General features: G+C 39.4%; 1 protein-coding gene across 3 annotated transcripts in view; it reads left to right on the forward strand.

Annotated features, from left to right (window-relative positions):
- Positions 1–13,646, forward strand: part of CDK19 (cyclin dependent kinase 19) — a 133,460-nt gene that overhangs the window by 89,716 nt on the left and 30,098 nt on the right. For all 3 annotated transcript variants that reach the window (XM_075414211.1, XM_075414213.1, XM_075414212.1), the window contains 2 exons: positions 3,753–3,810; positions 5,262–5,393. In XM_075414211.1, coding sequence (XP_075270326.1) covers positions 3,753–3,810; positions 5,262–5,393 — 190 coding nt within the window. The remainder of the gene's footprint in view (positions 1–3,752; positions 3,811–5,261; positions 5,394–13,646) is intronic.

The following is a 13,646-nucleotide window of genomic DNA, read 5'->3' on the forward strand; positions in this document are numbered from 1 at the left end:
AATATTTAAATAGGAAGCATATTGATCAAGATAATATGGATGTCCTTATGAGTCCCATTTATGATACTTCTATTATTTATGAAAACATACTCGTTAGCCCAACATTTTAATTTCTCTCCCACCAAGATATGTTAATTGCTTTATTCCCACTCTCCCACTGATGTAGAAAAGTAAATACATTATCCATGCTTATTACTTGTAAAGAACCCATTCAATTACTGCCATCTATTTCCCTTTTTGCGGATATTTCAGGTTTTTGCTCCAGTTGTTTGTTGCTGTTGACCTTGCTCGTTTTGCAGATATGCTTTAGACAAACCTCAACTGCATTTCTCAGCAGGTTTTCTCTGTTCGTTTTTATAGCTGATCCTAAATGTGAGACTCCTAACTCTTACTGTTTCGGTTGTTTCTATAGCAACTAGATAGGTGGAGACAGCAGCATCACTTTGCTTCCCAGCTGGTGTTTTGTGTTCTCAGCAAGGGGAGAGTTTGAGGAAAATAGAGAGGGTTTTAATTGGGATGTAACTGGCTCAGAAGTTTAGTCCTTGTTGAGTTACCTCACCCTTTACTAAGAAGTTAATGATTTTAAGCAGGGCTTCTCAAACCTTCTGGAATAAAATTCTGTCTTGTCAGGAAACAGACATGATGTACTCTGCGTCAGATTTTGGTTTCTTAGCTGCTTGAGCCTGCTTGTTCTACTCCATCTAAAACGCAGTTTTCATCTTCACGTGAATAGCAGCAGGATTTGTTTCAGGAATAGACTGGTGCTTATAACTTGTCTGTAACCTGAAAATACATGAGTACTGGGCTTTTTAAATTCTCTAATTCCCGCTTTTTAATCTATTTTTACAGCTGTCCAGTAACTATAGTATATGAGACTGTAATTCTATAGTAGACTATTAAGTGACTGTCTCTGACTAAAACGCTCCTACATATCCAGAGATCAGACTAACATGTTCTCCCTTTCTGAAAAAGCAGAAGTTGTCTGCATTCCCTTTAGCAGTCCTCTCATGACGGAAACATTCGTTACCTACTTTCTTGAGGTTCTCTGCAGCCAGATTAATCCCTCTGAAATAACCCAAAGTCTTTCCTCCATACCTGAGCACCTGAAGTTCTGCTGTGCTGCCGTGGTGCCGCTTGTTCAGCTGAGGCCCCGAGGAGAGAACCCTGCTCCCCAAGGGCTGGGTTGCTCTCCACGTGCCTTCTGTACCGTGAAGACTCTGGGGAGGTGAGGAGTTTTACTTTACAGTGTGTAAGCCATTATCATATAAAACAACTACAGAACACGTGATCTGTGTTCTGAGGTCCTCTGAAGCTGTTTATTTTTATTAAATTAAGATTCATGGGCAGAGGAGTTGTATATCATTTGTCTCATCTTGGAAAGATGGGTCCTATCAGGTTGGTGTTACTCTTTGAGTGGTTCAGCGTACATACGGCTGAAAATGCTTTCCTAGTCAGAACAGCTCTGAGTAGCAAGAGGAACTCAGAAAGTCCTTATCTTTTTAGTAACTGGTAGCCAAGCAGCAATTTGTTCATGTGGGAAATAAGCAGCAAGTTCAGGTGTATTCTCCTTCTGCCTTAAGGAACGGGTTTGAGTGAAGGCTTCTCACCTCTCAGGAAGGTGCCGCAATGCAAGCTGTTACTGAGACGGGTCTGCAGATCAGTGGGGATCCTGCAGGCATCAGGATGCCGTCCATGGAATTCCTCTCATCTCCACATCGATGGTGGTGGTGCCTCAGGAGAAGGACTTGCTTTTTTGGAAATAAGACTAAGTTTTCCAATCTTTCACACTTTGTTCCTCTCTGTTTTCCCTCTCTCTCTCTCCCTTCACAACTCTCACAGAGAGTTTCACAAGAGCTAATGGAGATGTAATCTGGTAAGTATGAATCAGCGTGATTCTCAGCTGGTTGCCTGAGCAGAGTTCTGATCCTCAGTGGATTAGATAGTAGTACAAATTTAAATTTTAAAAGGAACAACGCCTCTGGAAAACATTCTGGCTTAAAAATACATAAATGGACAAGTTCCTTGCTTCCATAGATTCTAAGCTAGTGTATCCCTGGTATGTGTAGGACCACTAAGTTGCTTAGGGGTTTGGGGTGTCTTTCTGAAGCTGAGGGAGCTGGAACTGTTCAGCCTCGAGAAGAGAAGGCTCGGGGGGGGATCTTACCAATGTATATACATACCTGATAAGCGGAAGTAATAAAAACTGAGCCAGGCTCTTCTTAATGCGATCCAGTGACAGGACGAGAGACAATGGTCATAAATTAAATGCACGAAGAAACCTTTTTTTACTGTGAGGGTGGCCAAACACTGGGAGAGGTTTCACAGCAAGGCTGTGGAGTCTCCATCCCTGGAGGTGTTTAAGACCCAACTGGGCTCAGGCTTGAACAATCTGCTGTAGTTGACCCTGCTTTCCGTGTGAAGGGGGGTGGTGACTTGATGGTCCCTAGAGGTCCTTTCCAACCTGAACTGTTCTGTGAATGTTGTGGTTTATGTCAGCAGATAAAATAGTACATTTTTCTATGAAGAAACTGCTTCTTGAAGAATCTTGTAATATTACAGGTAAAATATGAATCTTAAGAGATGTTTTGTTTTGTGAATCCTGTTGTATCTGCTTAGATTTTAAATTTTGTCTTAGTGCATCTCCTGGTGTTATACAGTTTGTCTCTTGCAACGTAATTCTTCTATAGAAAAAAAACTAACCTAGAAATCAATGCAGTAACTACATTTTTATCAGCTCTGTTCACATGACAAATAAAAACATTTCATAGTGATTTCAGGCAAAGATCTATTGGAGTGTTTCTGATTCATACTCAACTCTCAATCAAGGTTACTAGGCAGAATTTTAGTGAAGAATTCCGACAAGGAAGCTGGAATTTTGCTGTCTTGGTTGGGCCGATTTTAGGTAAATAGCAGCAAATGTTAGGAACTGAGAAATTACATGAGATTCTGATGTTGGCTTTCTGGACATCTCTTGCAGATTCTTGAACAAATCCTGCTCAAGCAGACCTCTCCAGGCTTTAGGGATTTCAAATATAATTAATGTTCAGATGAACCTTCCAAAAATTCTGCTTTGAAACTTTGTTATGCATCTCTTCATTCAAATCACTTAAAGTTTTCAATCTTGTTTACTTCTTTACAGCTTAACACAATAGGGGAACAGCTTCCAAGGAATGACTACTGATGTCTGAGGGAACCTAGATCCTAGTTGCAGAACAATTGCTGTGATGTGATGTGCAGATTTTATATGGTGTTCACAAGCGGCTCATCATTCATATCATTCATACACTAAAACCAAGCATAGCTCTAAAAATCTCATTACATATGATAACAAAAGCAACTCTCATCTGTGCATTTACATACCAAGATTTGGCATAATTTTTAGTAAGTTATACTAGAAAAAGTAGTTCTTGCCAGGTTATTGATGTGTAGCATAAATGTTAGCCTGGTACAAAATTTTCCTGTAGAAGAAAATCTCACCAGTGAACGTGATCATTCTGGTAAAAATGCAAATTTAATTAAAGATTGCATTTCTTACTGTGAAATGTCAAAGTACTTCACTGTTTTTCTAATTGTGAAATTGGTAACTAGGGATAAAAACTAAATGTCCTCAAAATATAAAGCTATGGTAATTTTAGACTTGTAAGGGTATTTATAGAAATGTTTTCATTATAAAATAAATGTACATATTTTATTATTCTTGAAGATAATCATCAAAGGCTGGTCAACTAAATATTCTGCTTTTTGTTTTCCAGAAACCAGCAAACATTCTGGTAATGGGTGAAGGTCCTGAAAGAGGAAGAGTCAAAATAGGTAAACATTTTGAGAAAATTTCATTGCACTGCTAAGGGATTGCTTAAAAAAAAAATGCATCTTCACTGTAAGATAGAAACAAATCTTCATTATTCTTTGAGTGCATGTGTACACAACATCTAGTTCAATTTTGGATCTCATTCACTGAGTTTACAAGGTTAAGAGATTCCAAACATATTATTAGACTTTTATAAAGCTCGCCAAGGATATCTGGCGGGGATAAAAGCATCCGTAAGAAGCAAGAAAGTAATAAGCACATAGAACAATGGCTATGGCCAGGGTTCTTCTGACTTCTGCTATAATTAGTATAACATTCTTAATTATAAATTGCATTTGTTCTTAATTATTTTTATATAAAATAACATCAATGCATATGTTTGTAGAGGTCCAAAGGTTTGCTATGCAAAAGGCTATTCAGTGTCAAGGTGGGAAACAGATGTAGCTGTGATGGTCTTTATCGAAAATCTAATTACCTGTGCAGATCATAAGCCTTAGTCATGTGGATATAAACTCTTTTTTAATAAAGCATGTGGCAATCATCAAGAAAGAAGTGATGTGCTGGAACCTCTTTTCTATTCATTGACTTTTGTTGTATTTGAAAATGTTCAGCTAACCATTTTTGATTCATAGGCTTGTATTAATATGGGTAACTGCCAGAAAAGTAACTTGACATTTCATAACTTTGGAAGCAGAGAGATCTAGGTGAAGTTGTGTAAAAGAGAAGTTTCAGACTTGGATTAAAATGTGTGGTTTTGAATATACACCTAAACTTTGTACTTTCCCATCTAGCATTTCTTAATGTTATTTACAATGTTGTCTCTAGAGAGGATTTTTGAGTTACATAAAATGAATGCTTACATTTAAAATACACCTCTGTAACAGTGTACGCTCACTGATTTCATTAATTCCTAGTTAAAAACTATTTCCTGATTCTGGACTTTGCTCCTCCAAATCAAATAGGAGGCATAGTTTGTAAAATAGTGCAAAATAATTTACACTGCAGTCGTTTTGGTTTTGTGCATTGGGTAAATATACAGCAGTCACAAGGGCTCACAGTTTTGTAAACTTATATAAAAATAGAAGAGTAAATGTACATTAGAGACCTACTGCTATTGACTTTAGTTAACCAGGTTTCTGTTACAGTTCTAGTGAAATAAATAGCCATCTGTGTTATGTAAATTTTTACAATACCATGATGAAAACACTTAAAAGTCAAACATCATCCTTCATACTCTTATAAATGAAGTAAATGGAATTTAGCCTTAGATGGATTTGGCCCAATATTGTTATGTGTGACCTGTTGCTTTCTTAGAAACTTTGATTTGTAAGTTTTAATGTTTTTGAGGGCTTGTTAGAATTGCTTTTTGGCAATACTGTTAAATTCTGTTTCATTTGTATTAAAATGTAAAACGTTCTCTTCTTTTCTTTTTTCCTTTCCTCCCCTGCCCCAGCTGATATGGGTTTTGCAAGATTGTTCAACTCACCTTTGAAGCCATTGGCAGACTTGGATCCAGTTGTGGTGACATTCTGGTACAGAGCTCCAGAGCTGTTACTTGGAGCCAGACATTACACAAAGGCCATTGGTAAGTTCTGTGTAAGACAGAGGTTTACCTGTAAGAGGGTAGCGTTATAGTAGGTGATCAACTGACCAGCTAGTTTTTTTTCCTGAAGTAGCAGCAGATGAAGTATGTTCCAATCCATAAAAGACTAATCCAGATGAAAACTTTCTAGGGACTGTGCTTATATTTTTTAATAAGAGTTAATGTTAGACATTTTAGATGTGCTGTTTGTTTTTAAAATAAAAGTATTTTTTGCATTGGCTTATGTGGTTTTCTGATGTGGGCTCAGAAATCTTGTAATCTTGTAAACCTTCAAGAGGGAAAGAGCTATGTCTGTTAAAGTGACGTTCTTCTAGGGTGCTTTGTGTCCAGATGCTTCTTTGAAGTGTGTGGCTTGATCAGGAGAAGGGTGGTCTGCTGCGCGGTGCGCAATCTGCAGGTAATTCACTCCTGATGACTTACAAAGCTCTGTGTTTAGGAAATGCTGGGCACCAGGCTCGTGTCTTCATTCCCACTTAGGAAGTTCCATAAGCACAATTGGCCTTGGTGCCTAGCTGTTTAGAGAATAAAAAGAGAGATGCACAGGAGGTATCCTGCCTGCATGACAAGGTTACATATTGAAGAGAACTGCAAAGGAAATGGTGTCCCTCTGTTAACGGCGTTAAATCGTTCCTGTGTGTACAGAGGTGGCTTTCTTGGGAGTTGCAGTCATTTTCCTGTTACAGAATTGTTTGTAGATGCTATGTGGGCCTTCGATTGGAGAATTACAAAACACTGTGGTATGCTAGCATCTCTGTTGAATGTTCAGTTGGGTGGACCGACACTTTTAATGAAGTCTGACAGTCTGGCTGTTTCGAATAACTCCTGTTTATCAACCGATCATATACAGCAAAAGGTTTAAAAAAATGAATGAACTGTCACCTGACTTTGATGTGGACTTGCACTTCACATTTCTTTACTGCTCTTCTCTCCCAGCTGGAATCCTCCAGTGCAGGAGGACCTGAGTTGGGCTAAACACTGCTTTGTTTGTTGATTTTGCTTTGAATGTGCAGGAACTGTTAAGAAGGGCAAAAAGACTTCTGCATAGCTCTAGTAAGGACATACACGTTCAGTGTTGCAGGCAGGTAACATGCATTTCTATCTTTGGACAAAATTTGTCTGAATCAAAAAGCCAAAAAGTTGGGGTATATATGCTAGTGTTCCTTTTCATCTGCTGAAATTGAAAAACTTAACTCTTCAGATGACAATGTCTACATTAGCAAGTAGTGTGTCATGGTAGAAGTGCATCCAGAAAGCAAAACGGTACTGAGTACCTAGCATCCACATTATATGTGTTTTGGAGAAAGGCGGGTACTCTGGGTTTTCTCTGGCCTGGTCCAGTGGACTACTACTTATTGATCGCTGATGCACGCCTTTTGGTTTAGTTTCATCCCCAAGAAATTTATTTTGTGTGCTCTGAGAGAACTCTGTAGCGCAAGCTGAAGTGTCATAGGTGTGGACAATCTGATCCGTTTCAAGAGCAAACTCCTAGTCCAAAGTAAAATACTGATTGCAGATAGATTCAATCAGGCTGAAAGGGACCTTAGAGGGTCTCACGCCCATATTCCTGTTCGAAGCAGGGTCCACTCTGAATTTGGACCAGGCTGCTGAGGGAGTTGTCCAGCCAAGTCTTGAAAACCTCTAAGAACAAAGATTCCACACCCTCTCTGGATCACCTCTTCCACTGCTAAATCATCCTCATAGCGAAGAACTTTTTCCTTATACCTGATCAGAACTTCTTCTTTCAGTTTATGCCCTGTAATATCTCATTCTCCTGTCTTATACCACTGTAAAGAGCCTGGCTCCATCATCTTGGTCACCTCTCCATAGGTACTGGGGGAGGCCGCTCATAAATTCCTCTTGAATCTGAACAAGCCTGTGTCACTCAGACTTCTCTCCTGGAGCAGATTCTCCAGCTTGTGACCATCCTTGTGGCTCTCTGCTGAACTTGCTCCAGGTTGTCAAAGACTGTCTCGTGTTCAGGTCCCTGAGGCACCCCAAATGTGGTCCAACAAGTGTGAAGTAAAGGGGAGTAATCACTTCTCTCAGTCTACTGGCTGTGCTCCTGTTGATACAGCCAATACATCCTATCGATGCTGTTTGTCTTCATCGCTACCAGGGTACACTGTTGGCTCATGTTTCACTTGATGTTCACCAGAACCCCCACATCCTTTTCTGCAGAGATGTTCTCCAGCCGGTCAGTCCCCCACCTGAACCACTGCAGGTGGTTAGTCCATCCTGGCTGCTGGACTTTGTATTTGTCCTCGTTGAATTTCATGAGTTTTCTGTGGCCCATTCCTCCTGCCTGTCAAGTTCCCTCTGAATGGCAGCTCTGCCCTGAAGTGTATCAACCATTTCCCCAATTTTCTCTCATCTACAACGTGATGGGGGAGTGTTCCAGCTCCTCCTGCTCAGCATTGGTAACGATAATAAGTTGGATAGGTCTTGTAGCACTCTGTGGTACTTCACTTGGAATCAGCCTCTAGGTTAGAGTATGAACTGTTAACCACCATCCTCAGAACCTGATGATCCAGCCAGTTTTGCCTGAAGCCCAGGGCCTGTGTTCTGCTACTTGCCTTCACTGCTCCACTGTTTCATGGTTGTTACAGCCAAGGCTGCCATTGATTATCATATCCCCAACAAATTCTTCCTTCTTCCTGAGTAGCAGATCTGAAAGATGACACCTGTAGTATCTGTGTGAAGAAATTTACCCCAACATCCTCTAGAAACCTTTGCAGGGTCCCTGAGGTGCCTGTGTTCATGTCCTGTTTATTCTCCATGATGCTATGGAGTCTGTTCACCTCCTCCCCCAGCTCCTTCTGCTGGTGACTCAGTGCCCCAAGCAGAGTGCATCTCCTGCTGTGAGGCGAGTGCCACCAGGCAGCTGGGGTGCTGGGTGGCAGCACCTTCCCTCTGGAGCTCAGCATGGGTGAAGGCCTCTGATTTCCCAGGGTGTCTTCTCCAGTGGGTGCTGGGGATGGAGCCTTGTGGTGCCCTCCCCCACCCCCCGGTCATGGCACAGTCCTGCATTATCTGAAGCAGACTCTTAGGGCCTGGTTTGCATCTGCCACCATGCAAACTGAGATGCTAATTTATGCCTCTGTTTGCTGCACCCTGTAGTGGGTGAGAACAGTTACTGAAAGTGTTTAAAGAAAATACCAACAGTATTACCTTCAACGTCTGTAAATTGGATGCTTAAACTGCCCTGACTGTGTTGATTTTGTGAAACGCGGGTGTGAGTGGACCAGATTACCGAATCGCCTGCATGCGTGGTACTGGGAAGTTACCTTAACTGGCAGTTACCGATGTTTGATAGATAGCATATTGTTCGCAGATTTAGGTGAGTGATATGTACCATTATCTCAGGATATCTCTTTGAAGAATGAGTTAGTATAAGGCTGTTGTTTTTTTAATTATGTCATAAATTACTTGGCTCTTGCCCTGAGGGATCTGTAGTCTATGCTAAAACACAGACAAGGAGTCTCTGTGAAACTTTAGAGAATGCTGCTGCTTCAGAGAGATCTGATTTTGCTAGCAGTTTATTATTTCAAGGCTTTTATTTCTTGTCTCAGACCGCACCAGTGAATCCCCAGGAGGGATGTGAATGGGACGTGTAGTACCTGGTGTGCAGCGTGAGTGCTGGGGGCACTCACGCTCATATTTTTTTACTCCATAATTTTTACTTTGCTGCCCAAACCAGAGCAGTTTGGGCAGCAAAGTAAAAATTTTGGAAATGAGAACAAGGAAAGTTGCAAGACTGAAAGTGGAGAGATTTGTAGGCTGACTGAAGGGTTAGACGAATGTGTGACTGAAGAGAGTAAAGGTGCCTGGAGGTGATATGTGTGCAGCTTTAAGGCAGAGAAGTGGGTAACAAAATGACAGCGGTGATGTTCATGTAGTTTGAGTCCAGACTTGTGTTTTGCTTCTAGCATTATGTGCACTTAAGAAAAGGCAGTCTTAATGAGCTAAGTATGCTAGTGAGAGTTTAACCTGAATGCTTATATTTTTGGCAAAGGACACCACTCTTAAAGCCCTTTCTTAAATCTCTGTGCAAGAAATACAATTTTATCATCTCTTAATATTACACAATTCTCAGGAGCCCTAATGTATCGCTTTTAGTAATAACTCATAAATTATATAAGATCCTCATTTAACTGCTCTTCAGTTGGAAATAATAATTTGGAAGAAAGATGATTAGGTATAGCAATTTATGAGAAATTAAATGACAACTTATTTGGTATAGCTGCTTATTTTCCATAGCTATTTTCTTAATGCCTTTTATATAACATGTAATTTTGTACAATTAATAAATACCAATAAAATCAGGCTAAAAGCAATGTCATGCCAGCTTTAGTCTATTCTCTTCCAATTTTGTCAGTGAGAAGTATTTTTGTTTGAATTTACTAGGAATGCATTGTCATCAGTTCTCTGTTGCAACACACTGAACGTTGTCCAACAGCTGCTACGTAATTTAGGTTTTTACTGGCTTAGCCTTGATTTTATTTTATTTTAAATGTATTTTCTGTATTCCATATCTAATACTCGCTTCCTTATCTTGCCTCGTATATATTGTTAATTGTTAGCAGTATTGATAATATCCTGGACACTGTCTGCTATAGAGTCCAGTTTGGTTTTGTTCTTGTAATAAAGGCTTTAGGTGTGCTTGCTTCTGTGAAAATAATTCTCATACATGATCAAAGAATGAAATTAGAATTTTACTTTTGTCTCACTCAGGATTTTTGTCTTTGTTTTCTGGACCTGATGTTTTGTGGGTTTAGCTTTTGGGAAAAATTGGACTAAAACCAGTCTGTTTAGAAAGAACTATATGTTACACAAAACAAGATATAAGTGTATTTCATTATTTTAGAGGTAGTTTCTTGGTGACATTTTCTGCTTTATTTAATTTGTCATTTCATAGTAATGAAATATTCTACTTTTTATTTATTTGCTTGCAGAACAAGAAGTTGTTCATCATGCATATAACACCTTGTTTTAAGGAGATATAGGAGTCAGGAAGATACTGTGGCTGAAAAACAGAAATAGCTTTTGCTTTTTGCATGTTAAAAGTATAGTAAAAAGCCCATGTTAGGGTTTCATGGGGAGTAGTATTTAGTTTCCTGTACTGTCAATGTTTATAATCTAAGCTCTACTTGTTAATAAAGTTTTCTTTATAATCTGCTACCATAGTTACAAGCAGCTGATTTACCAGATGAATACCAATTGGGAAGATGGTGTTGTAGGAGTCAAAGGTCGCTTTCTGTTCTGTTACCACAATATAAATCTGTACGAAATTTATTGTAGCCTGTGGAAGTTGATCTGCCTTTCCAGCACCATAATTTAAAAGCAGAATCTGTTCATGCGTGTTCATCAGATCCTAATACTCTAGCGAAGAAGGAAAATTTGCAAATCAAAATAACTTGAACAAGCTTCAGGTGAAATCAAGTAACTGCGAAAATGTAAAATGCTTGCTATCATGGAAATGTTAATAAAATTACTGAACTTCCAGAAAGTCTCCAGCAGAACAGAAAATGTTTTTATACTCAAAATACTAAAGAAACGAGGTTGAAGTAAGTGCAAGGTACAGTGCTCCTTTCATTGATGGGCAAAGACTTCTGCACTATAATTTTAAGGAAAGTAAAGGAAATGACTGTGGCAAAATGAAGGAAAAGGTAACCTGGCATTCAGCTTGAAAGGATTTTTTTTTTTTTCACTCTAGGAGCATCAAGATAGAAAAGAATGTTTTAGTTCATAAAATGAGTACTAAGAACTCTTTTTCATCATAGGTTTTAAGAAAGTATGTGGCAGTCTCTCGACTGTGATTAATTCTGGGGCATCTTGTAGCATGGTATCAAGGAAATAGCGTAACTGAGACTTGTTTTTTATCAAGTTGCAGCTTGTATAGTTAGCAGTGCTATCAAACAAGAACTTGTTATCTTACTTCTGTTTACCACTTGCCTTAATTAAAGAATTAGTCTATTTGATAAATGGCATCAGATTGCTTATAGTATTTTAGAGGTTTTGGATGTTGTTTGCGAAAGAGTTGTTTAGAGTGGTCATTCAGCTACCCCGTAAGCAAGATTAAAATGCTGTCCTGCACCGAAAAAGAATGGGATTATTTATTGTGAAAAAATAAATCTGAGAACCCAAGAAATCTCTATCACTTATTTACCTTTCCTCACTTGTCTAGTTTAGAAGTCAGCAGGAATGTCAGAAATGGCCATGTGGCAACTGCATTTACCAACCCGCACAAGATTTAGGTATAAACTGTAATTTAAAGCTTGTGCAGTGCACTGTCACCTCATTCTATTTCCAGACTAACATATGGTTATGGAAGCTGGAAATGTGTGAAAGGGATAAGCAGATATCAAAATGCTCTTGAAAGCAAATGTCACAGAAAATATTAGGTGTATCAGAGGGAATGAATTTATAATGAATGCTGGGATCTGTCAGAGTTTCAACAACTCCATTCGACTTTATGCAGGAAAAAAAGAGAGGGAAGTATCTGGGGTGTATTATGTAGGATTTAGGATGGAAATATGTGCATATGTGTTCCATATTGCCTATGCAGCGAGTCCCACACGTTCCGAGCGCATCAGATGTCCTTACTGTGCGCTCACAGATTGTTGGCACGCTGGCTGGGCTGTGGGGCCTCTGGAAGTCTTGGACCGATGCCTAAAGCTCTTCTGGTCTCTTGTTCTGGGAGGGTTGAGGGGAAGGAGGGGAAATAAGACCTATCTGGAAAATCTGGTAAACCAGACATTACAAACGGGGCCAACCAGAAGATTGAAAAGTCCTTAGGAAAAATGCACAAGGGTGGTTGCCCACCTGAGGTCGGCTGTGCCATGGGAGTATTGGGGACTGCTTTTAGATATCCATGAGAGAGTTAAGAAAAGCAAATCTGTAGTTAGTTGGCTTCTATTTGCTGCATAGGGATCTGCATTCCTGTTAGAGATTTTGGTTTGAGGGGAAGGGGTTGTGGAAAAACTAGAAAAGTAGAGAAGTTTGGAAAACACTCATTTATGCACTCTGAAAAGAAAAACTCAGGCTACACCAAGATGGGAGCGGGAGCCTTGTTCGTGCCCTGGGCAATGTTATACAACATGGGAAGTAATTGGATTTAGATGATATTTTGTGGTAAACTTATTTTGGCATGTGGTAGAGTTTCTTCATTTTGATTATCACAGTTGTTCTCATGCTTTTTCTGAGAGGCATAATATTTTAATACCAAAGATTAATTGCTGCTCTCTTATCTAGTTATTGCAGGTGCTGGGTGATTTACTGGTGGTTTTTCCTCTTGTTTGACAGTGATCTCGAAAGTACTATACATGTTTCTTCTTTAAAAAAAAAAGGGGGGGCATTTGCTATGCTCCACAATCTTATCACTGCAATCACCTAAGAAATATAAAGTTTCATAAAGGATCATTAGGTCACTTACATAGCTTTAAAATGCTCTTGTTTAGTTAGTACTTTGGGAAACTTGAGATGCTGACAGCAGCTCAAGGAATATAACCCACAGCATTGTTATACACTTTAAAACATTAACTCTTCTGAGATCTAGCATACTTATTCCTGCCTTCAACTATCTGCTCTATTGCCCTTGCTTCTCAAGTATGTTGATGTCTAGAAATCAGGTAGTAAAGCTGGAGGCCATTGTCAACTCTGAAGAGTGTCAGAGGTGTGTTGGAGGGTGTACTAACGTAATAATCAGGAGAATGAGAACAGTGCGGTGGGTCAGATGTGTCTCTGTTGTTGTAAAACCACAGGAGTTGCTCTAATGTGGGGCAGACAGTAAAGTTTTATGTCTTAGAACAGTAATCTGGGTCTCAGGAGGCTTGGATTTAAATACTGATTCAGTCCCAAGTGGTGTATGTAGTTTATAGCGTGTAATTTAATCCATCCTGTGTGTTGTTTCATTATCTATAAGGTGGGGATGCTACTTAATGGGATTGTCCTGAAGATGAAATCAGTTAATGATAATAGGGAGCTTCAGTAGAAGTGCGTTATGGCTTATTTTTAACTCAATGAATTAATTGTCCGAGAACCTGGGATGTCACTTAGCATCTGCAGTTAACGTAAGAAATATACACATTCTGGACATTAAAAAATAAAAGGAAAACAAGATCACTGAATCTTCAATCACAGCTAGAATCTGCTAATTGTCCTGATTTAGATTGCTCTGTAAATTAACCTGTAAACTTCCACTTGTGGTCACCCAATACTTTTCCGTACGTTTGTAAT

This window comes from Opisthocomus hoazin, chromosome 2, assembly GCF_030867145.1.
Source record: "Opisthocomus hoazin isolate bOpiHoa1 chromosome 2, bOpiHoa1.hap1, whole genome shotgun sequence".
Lineage (NCBI taxonomy): Eukaryota > Metazoa > Chordata > Aves > Opisthocomiformes > Opisthocomidae > Opisthocomus > Opisthocomus hoazin.